General features: G+C 34.2%; 1 protein-coding gene across 4 annotated transcripts; it reads right to left on the bottom strand.

The window, feature by feature from the left end:
• Positions 1–1686: 1686 nt before the first annotated feature.
• On the bottom strand, positions 1687–7682 carry LOC133869313 (cysteine-rich receptor-like protein kinase 10). Of its 4 annotated transcripts, none has more exons than XM_062306269.1 (7): positions 6796–7682; positions 4332–4463; positions 3466–3605; positions 3155–3365; positions 2796–3033; positions 2425–2575; positions 1687–2309 (listed from the first exon to the last, which is right to left on the bottom strand). In XM_062306269.1, the coding sequence occupies exons 1-7, from the start codon at positions 7595–7597 to the stop codon at positions 1962–1964; spliced, it is 2022 nt and encodes a 673-aa protein (XP_062162253.1). In that variant the 5' UTR covers positions 7598–7682; the 3' UTR covers positions 1687–1961. The 4 variants fall into 4 exon arrangements, with proteins under 4 accessions (XP_062162253.1, XP_062162254.1, XP_062162256.1 ...); XM_062306270.1 differs by having other exon boundaries at positions 3466–3593; XM_062306272.1 differs by lacking the exon at positions 6796–7682 and having other exon boundaries at positions 3155–3360; positions 3466–3593; positions 4332–4464.
• Positions 7683–9339: the final 1657 nt, after the last annotated feature.

Raw genomic sequence — 9339 nt, 5'->3', positions numbered from 1 at the left:
TTTTTTTATTGAGAAAAGAAGTAATAGAATTGCGTGATTGCCAGTGTTCCCACCAGCATCCCACCAGCATCCCACCACCCTTAAGTGATTTTATTTTTTTATTTAATAAATTTATTTTCAGAGTAGTGGGATTGGGGTGGGATGCTGGTGGGAACACTAGCATTTTTCAATGTTCAACGTGTCTTGGTCTTTGCATGGGTTCTTGGAATATTGAAAAGAAAAATGCTAGTGTTCCCACCAGCATCCCACCCCAATCCCACCACCCCTAAGTGTAAAAATCTGAAAATGAATTTATTAAATAAAAAAATAAAATCACTTAAAGGTGGTGGGATGGGGGTGAGATGCTGGTGGGAACACTAGCATTTCCCTTGAACATTTCCGAGTCAAGAAAACTTTAACTCAAACTCTTCCTTCAACACGTTTTGAAATATCTGAATTAGGAAAAAAAATAAAAAAAATAAAAAAATTGAACTCAAAATCTGTCTTAATACTATATTAAATTATTATTATTTATTTCAAAAGCATAAATTATTAAAATATATATCTATATAATTAAAATTCTAAACGATATGTTAGCAAAGTCGCATTAATTGAATTTTCTTTGGATTTACATTTTTGTGTTTCACTAGTAAGCGGGAGCTTGTTTGGGAAGCCACTAAATCCAACTCAATTATGGTTTTTTCTTTTGGATTCATGTTTGGCTAAATAAACCCAAAATTTAATTATTTTTATCTCAACCCAATCAAATTCACTTTAGCCGAATTTGCTTTCGAAAATGAGTTTACACACGAAAGTCATGAGAGATAGAATACACGTTTAACTAATTTTTTTCTCTTTTTGTGAAACATTTACATGCTATATATTGACCACTAGTTTATGAAAACAACTTTACAAAGCTTTAACATTTGGGTTATGAAGCTAAAACAATGTATAATAACCCATGGTATTTGAAATTAACCTTTAGGAGTTAGTGAGAACCTCTGGACCTAGGAGGAAAGCTTATTTCTTGAATTGCAGACTCCTCCTTAAAGCCCCCAAGGTCATATATACGGCGATTTTGAAATTTCTCCCCAAGGCCATGCATATACTCCTTAAAACATGTTTTCACTTTCTCTTAACGCTTCCTAAGCTTTCTCTCAACCCTTTCCAACACCCAAGCTTCAAAGAGCCCCAAAACACCTACTACAATTAACTCCTCCATAACATACCATATTATTTGGCAAGAGAAGAGCTTCGTCAAGTCTTTCTCTTGCTTAAAACCACACCATTGTAAGTAGCCTAGCTATTTTTCATCTTTCAAAGTTCATCATTTTATGTTTTTTATATGTTTATGCTTAAACCTATTTATGACAGTCTATCTTGCTTAATGCTTAGATATTGAAAAACCAATTTGAACAAATAAAAGAGTGATTGTGTTCCTTTCATTTAAATGCTCAAATCCATATAGTGCTAGCTATTTTCATATCCATGAGATCATGAACCAATCTATTGCATGAAAAATACGTGAGATAGCCAAACCTAGTATATGCATGATTCCAAATAAATAGATTTTACTTAATAAGCATATTATTTCCAAAATCCATATGATCTCACACTTAACGAGCTAATCTTGATTCCATACTCCACGTGGCAACAACTCCAATACCAAATTATATAAACATTATGTAGAATCCAACCTTGAAAACCTTCTAGTAAATGAGGGTGCATAAAAACTTATATACAAATTGTTAAAATTACACTTAAATCAATGTGTGTGACACTTAGAATCATAACACATATGAACCACTCCTCCCCTAGAACATGTACCTAGAGGGCTTTTAGTTTAATCATGTCTTAACATATTTCCCACAACAAAATGAATCACCATTGTCATGAAGTTGAAATTGAATGAAAGAAATTACGCAATATATCATTAATAACAAAATATTTTATCTTCTAAAATATAAAACTTAAGGTATATTTTAGCGAGGATATAGCTCAGTAATTGAAGCCTCATTTGTTGAGGCTTCAACAAATCTGCTTCTTGATTGATCAGACCGTATTGCCCTAGTATTTTGCTCCCTTCGAGATGACATGTCTGATATAGTGCTTTTGTCCATAAGAAATGCAGGTTTTTTTGGTACTGAAAGAGTGATAGAGTTGTCATTAAGCATTAGAAGGATCGAAGCCATTGTTGGTCTATCGGCCACATTTTCTTGAACACATAATAACCCAATGTGGATGCATCTCAATATTTCTGTTGTTGAACTGGCCCTCAATGTGGGATCTACGAGATTTAAAGGTGTCCCTTCCCTCCAATTTTTCCATGCCTACAAGATAATTACGTGGGCATAATATCAAAGAGAATAATAGTTTACTTTGTCAATATCATGTGCGACTTTTTTGAGGCAAAAAAGAAATATACACAAAGATAATTGTACTTACATAGCTGATAAGGCCTTCTTCACTCTCTCCCTTTCGAAAAGAACTAATTTTTGTCCCACTCACTATCTCCAGAACTAAAACACCAAAACTAAACACATCGGTTTTTAATGAAAAGCGTCCGTGCATTACATATTCTGGGGGCATATATCCACTACATATAAACATCAATGATATCAGTCTAGATTGAATAATAAGATATATTTTTCATATTTGTATTTTAAAATTTCTTTAATTTCATCTTATTTATGGGAGATGGCCGGATTCAATGGCCAGCTTTCATGTCGATTTTATGACACAAAGTAAATATTAGTGATACATATATAGCATACTATTTATGATTATTTGCTCTAAGCCTACATGGATATACTTACTAGGTCCCCATTACTTTCTCCGTATTGCCTTGAGTTTGATCTAGCACAAACAATCTTGCTGTGCCGAAATCTGAAATTTTAGGATTCATATCTGCATCTAATAAAATATTTCCAGCTTTTAGATCACGATGAATAATACGAAGTTGAGAATCTTCGTGAAGGTAATGAATTCCTCGAACAATGCCTCCTATAATTTTATAGCGTCTTTCCCAATCCAGAATTGCACGCTTGATTGGATCTACATACTCATTCAAGCATATGATTCGATTGGTTAAATCAATATACGTGGAGGACTAGACATTTCAACTAGAAAATTATCATGAATAGATTCTAACATTGAAGTAGAAGTGCAACCATACCAAATATGAATTTATCGAGGCTTGAATTTGGCAAAAACTCATAGATTAGAAGCCTTTCATTTCCTTCCAAGCAGAATCCTATGAGCCTTACCAAATTCCGATGTTGAAGCCTAGCCACTAACACAACTTCATTCTTAAATTCAAGATTTCCTTGGCCAGAAGGTTTGAGCAACCTCTTTACAGCTATTTCTTGTCCATTTGGGAGTCTACCCTGAAAAAGGGAAATATATATAGCATTTATAAACCTCAAGTTTATAATGCTTGATTTAAAATATTATAACTAACAAAAATGATATACTTTTCTAATTCACCTTGTAAACAGCGCCAAATCCACCTTGTCCAAGTTTATTTGCATTTGAAAAGTTCTCTGTAGCAACTTTAATTGTGCCAAAGTCAAATTGCAGCGATTCAACACTACTAATTTCATCATCTGCTTCATCTGAAACAATTACTAAATATGCTTGAATTAGATTAATGAATTGCCTAAAGAAGACTAAGGCAAATGCTATTATGTGCATATAACAAGGGGTTCTATAGAATTGATTATTGAAAGCCAGTGTTCCCAGACTCTAAATAGAACAGTATTTGTCTTCTAAGGTAATATTGTTTGATTTGGTTTGTTAAAAGTTATTAAATCATCAATTATCTCAAAAGGCTTAAACGTGTGGGATTCACATTGAATATTTCAATTGGAATGCGTGTAAAACTGTGAGAGTCAGGATTCGAAAATATTACCTATTCTCTAATACCATGTTAATTCATCAATTATCCCAAAATTACTGATTTATTTATTTAATTAATACCTAAATAGAAGTTATCTGGAACACTCATATTTCAATTAGCTACCTTAACATCTAGAGTTACTGATTTAATAACTGATGGCAGATGGTTTTGTTTTATAACAATCTTCAAATGAATATGTCATGTTTTATGTATATAGAATTTTAAAATATTAAATTCATCATTTTTCATCAGTTTAAACTTTTGAAACAAGTCGTAATTTAACGTGATATCAAAACTGAGAACCTGAATTTAAACATTGACTCTATAATTATTTTCAGCATTATTGCTTAGTATGTTTTTTTTTTTTTTTTTCCCCCTTGTGTGTGTGTGTGCATGCTGATATCAAGTATATCATAATTAGCAACAACGAAAGATAAATCAATTTCTGACTTACTTTCAACTTTCTTCCATGGCTTCCTCACTCCTAAATAGAAGTAGCAGATGCCGATGCAGATGATTAGTACAACAGAAACAACAATTGGCATGACTATAACAATTGCAGATGGAGATGGGTTACTTTTCTTTCCTGCAAACACCAGAACTCTCCTTTTGTTATTTTCAATTGGAGATCGAACTGATTTTTTTGTGCTGGGGTTTGGTGTTTTTAGTGGAGATAGGGATGTAAATAAACCGTTAAGAATGCTCTAAATAAGAATGTGCATTTGAAATAAAATAAGTTCTTGGTGGTAATATTTTGATCCAATTTTGAATGAAGTATCATTGATCAAGTTCAAAACCAGTTCTCTGAAATAAAAGATTTACCGATCTACACAAAACTGGAGGCAACGTATTGTTTACATATGGTCAACTTCTTGGACATACCAATTACATATTGTACGGACGGACACGAATTTCATAAAAATTTGAATAGTTTAAGAGATAAAAATTGCATAACCTACTTGCATTGAGCAAATAAATGCTCCTGCATTCTAAATTGCCTGGAGGTAGGTGAATTCCGGAAACCCTTCTCTTGAGCTTTTAAAATTTTATAAAAATTGGAACAACCTAAAACAAGGGATCCTCATCCGTAATAAAAACAAAAGATACATATATAGCCAGCTTCTGAATATGTACGTACGTGTTGAAACAACCTAATTACTTGGTGGTTCTTTTTGTTTAACATAGACAGTGTAGGATGGATTAGGATCCACTCAAATATATTACTTGCTCAAATTTGAGAGAATTCGTGGTGATTATAAGAGACCACTTATGGGATCTACCTGATCAGAAAAGTAGCTGGGCAGCCCAATTTTTATTTGGTCAAGTGAGTCTCATAAGTAATCTCTCATAATCATCTATATAAATTATTTCATAATCGTACAAATTACTTTAGAGTAGGGGTGTACAAGCGAAACGGTTATTAACCGAAAATAACTGGTAATTGCCAATAACAGTTAACCAAAAAAATCAAGAAACCAAGACATCGAAAAACCAGAAATAACCGCAATTGGGTAACCGAGTATTCGGTTGCAGTTACTGGTTATTACTTCTCAAAAACCGGTTAATAACTAGGATATATATATGCCCCTTGGACAACCCTGAACCTAAAACAACCAGCCACCCACCCACACCCAGCCATGAGCATACCATTTCTCTTCTTCTTTTTTCTTTGGCCTCTTCTTCTTTCCCTTTTTCTTCTTCTTCTCTTCCTCTCTACTGTATCTCTGATCCACGACCCGTCGCCCACGGCCACAGCCCACGACGGCCACTCGCCCACAACGCCCAGTGCGGCAATGCCCACGCCGACGATGCCCAATGCCAACTATTCAATTCTGAACCACATCTAGACCTCAATCTTAGACTACTACTACTACTTCTTCTTCTTCTTCTTTTTCTATTGTATTTGTAATGCATTTTTTGTTGGCTCGGTGGTGAGGAACCGAGGATGCCATTTTGATGTTTTAGTTTTTTCTTATTTTGCCAATTTTTCAGAAATTGTTTAATAATTGTAATTTGGCTTTACAGAACAGTTTTGGTACAATATGGACACTTAGGACAGAAAATGATGTTATTGAATTCAAATATTGATTTTTTTTTTTTTTTTTTAAAAAAAGAAACTAAAAAATTCAACATATATAAAACCGGTTAATAACCGGATAATCGACTGTTGGTAGAAACCAGTAAATCAGTTGCGGTTGCGGTTATTGAAATTAAAATAACTGAAGACTTCGATTGCAATTGCGATTATGAACTAATAACCACTGTCGCAACTAATTGTAGACCTCTACTTTATAGCATCCTAATCCCAGGATCGGCTTATAGTACAACATAGGTGCTGTAATTTGATTAAGGGCTAGGATTGATACAGTCCTTCAATAAAATAAACGTTGTCATTTTGAAGCATAGAAAAAATGACTCTGCAAAATCTCGCATGTGATGTCTTTGCGTGTGGAAGAGGGTCCTTTGGTCAGTTTATGCGTATTTGTGGGGTCGTAAATGTGGTCAGCTGTGGGCACTACTTGCAATAATGCTGAGATGCCGGGCCGAAGACCGAAAAGAAGTCACCTTCCTCGAGTGGAAGGCAAAGGAGGATGCATTTTCTTTGGGTAGTTAAGAGAGCTGATCGATGTAATATGGTGAAATTCAAAAAAAATTCTAAGACAATTATTAAGATTTTATCATCTTAGTGTATAATTACGTAAGATATAATAAATTAAAAAAAGAACGAATGTCTAAAAAGAATATAATTAAACACTAAAATAAACAAGATTTAACCTATTTTAATTCTTAAATAATACGTAAAATCTCAAAGAATTTTATCATAGACTTAGGGAGAAATTTAAAGAATTTTATGGCACGAAAATAAACAAATTAATGAGATACTCCAACTTCTAATGCATGAAGCATCTGTACCATACCTTGTGTAGGTGGAGGCAGTAGTACCGGTGTGGGGGATACTGGTAGCACTGGCGGTTGCGTCGGTGCCTCAGCTGTAGGGTCATAGAAACTGTATATCTCATACCTTAAATCACAGCTGGGTGTCACATATTTCCCTCCCTGCTTTCCATTACAACATTGTGGAATTATTTTCTCAGCCGCCAACAGGCAGTTGTTGCAATCCGTCTGGTCCAAATCAGGAGTGCACTCCACAAGTGCATGTATCGTTTGGAAGTTAGGAGCATAATCGCTTCCCAGAGCAAACTTGCGAGTAGAATTTCCTGATGCGGCGCTGTTTCTTAGTCTTTTTAACAAGGGTGTTAGCACCCGGTTGAACCCTTCTACGTCTGAGACGTTTCCGGTGTTGTAATAGGCAAGTAAAGGCCGAGATTCCATTACGCCAAATATATCTCTGTTTGAGTATCGTAGCATACATTTATCGGGCCACTTGATTGCCTCCTTCTGGTTGGGACAACTCTTTAAAAGATCGTGACTTGCTGTGTTGACACAACTACGGCATTCTTCCGGCGAAATGTCTCCTCTACAAAGTGCAATCGCGTTTACTTTGTCAGGGTATTCTCCGGCGGAGAAATTGTAAAATCCGTAATGAATTTCGGTGTTGGAAGACATGGAGGCCAGGACGCTTTTGAGGTTTCCCCCGTAGGTACTGTTACTGGTGTAGTTACCGTTTTTATTATTGCAGTGCTGAGCAACGGTGCGAGTAGCAGGGTGTATCAGTATGAGAAAGAAGAACAAGGATAAGAATAATCTTAAACAACACATCTTCTGCGTTCTGTGTTCCTCTCTTTGTAGTCTGTAAGTTGGAAAGATTCTGATATGTATATCATTCCTGTGATTTTCATTTATAAAAAAGGAGTAACGAACTTGTGGAGTAACGGACTTGTCCAATGTTCAAAGCACCGAAGGTTCACGTGACATTTTTCAGTGGTTCAGAAAGGTTGACGTGACTTTTCAATCCCGTCAAGTCTACTGGTTTTCTTTTTGAAAAAACGCGTATGGTATAATATATAATTGATGGGAAGATGCCCCTTTTAATAACCCTCTCCGCTCCCTTCTTTTATGAAAAGAAAATTTTTTGTTGAATGCAAACGAAAAGTTTACCCAATATAAAATAAAAGAAATTATATTGTAGTGAATTTTTTTTATTTAAATAATAATAAAAAATAAAATATTTGATGGGGGACATTCATCCGTCCCCCATCATTCATTTATAATAAAATAATAATTTTTTATTAAAATGTAAGCTTTGATGTGACATCAAAACTTACTTTTTAATAAAAAATTATTATTATATTATAAAAGGTTTACAGGGGACTGATGACCGTCCCCTGTGTAACAAGACTCTAATAAAAAAGTTATTGATGTGATATAAAAAGTAAAAAAAAGTAAAGAAGATTTTGAAATTAATACTTTTTAAAAAAAGGTAAAAATAAGAAGAGGGCGGGAAAAGGTTATCAAACCGAGCAGATATATAATTTTAAAAATAATTAAGAAAATTTTTTTTATTGAATGAGAATAAAAAGTGATTGATGTGATATAAAATAGAAATAATTTATAAAAAAAAAGTGAAAAAATTTTATATTATAGTAAATTCTTTTATTTAAATAATAATAAAAAATTATTAATGTTATATAAAAAATAAAAATATTTAAGAATATTTTAAAATTGATATTTTTTAGGAAAGGTAAAATCCTTGTTCACCATCTCCCTCCCCATCCCTTTCTCTCTTTTTCGTACAGTTCCTCCTGTAAGTTTGAAATTGACGCACACTCCATGAGCTGGCTTCTTCAATAAGTCAATGCTTTCAATTTTTCAATTTTATCCTTTTTAATTGTTTATGTCAAAAAAAAAAAAAAAAAAAAAAAAAAAAAAAAAAGGGGGCGAAGAACGGTCTGCATCTTCACTGCAGCCTGTGTATTTCTTGTTCTCCTTTATCTTTCCTATCTCCCCATCCTCTTCCCTCAGCCTCTAAACCGAACCCACACCAACAGCCCAAAAAATACACAGGCTGCAGTGAAGATGCAGACCGTTCTTCGCCTTTTTTTTGACATGAACAGTATAAAAGGGTAAAATTGGAAAATTGAAAGCATTGGCTTATTGAAAAAGCCAGCTCATGGAGTGTGCGTCAATTTCAAACTGACAGGAGCTGTACGAAAAAGAGAGAAAGGGAGGGGGAGGGAGGGGACAAACAGGAAGCCAAAATCAAAATCCCTTCGTGGAAATACAACACCACTGTCATTGCGTGCAAAACACGAATTTTCTACATGTCACAAGTTTTATTTGCATAATTTTTTTTTTTTTTTTAGATACATGAAACAAAATTACAACAAAAAATAAATTATACAACAAGGTTGAGCAATTCAAAAGTTAAACTAAGAACGAAAGTACGCGGAGGTAATGCTTCTGAAGATGCGGGCCCGATAGTTTTTAACACGGATGCCAAAAAACCGGGGATACCAATAAAGGTGATTTGAGATGCATAGAGGGTCACAAGGACCCAAACA

Source organism: Alnus glutinosa, chromosome 5 (assembly GCF_958979055.1).
Source record: "Alnus glutinosa chromosome 5, dhAlnGlut1.1, whole genome shotgun sequence".
Lineage (NCBI taxonomy): Eukaryota > Viridiplantae > Streptophyta > Magnoliopsida > Fagales > Betulaceae > Alnus > Alnus glutinosa.
The sequence above is the reverse complement of the archived record's forward strand: the minus strand, read 5'-3'. Positions and strand labels throughout refer to the sequence as shown.

Excerpts from the sequence above, each read along its gene's own strand:
- LOC133869313 (XM_062306269.1), bottom strand. The coding sequence starts at position 7,597 with ATGTGTTGTTTAAGATTATTCTTATCCTTGTTCTTCTTTCTCATACTG. Across the intron at positions 3,366-3,465 it reads GATTTGGCGCTGTTTACAAG|GGTAGACTCCCAAATGGACA; the intron begins GTGAATTAGAAA and ends TCCCTTTTTCAG. Across the intron at positions 2,310-2,424 it reads AAGAAGGCCTTATCAGCTAT|GCATGGAAAAATTGGAGGGA; the intron begins GTAAGTACAATT and ends ATTATCTTGTAG.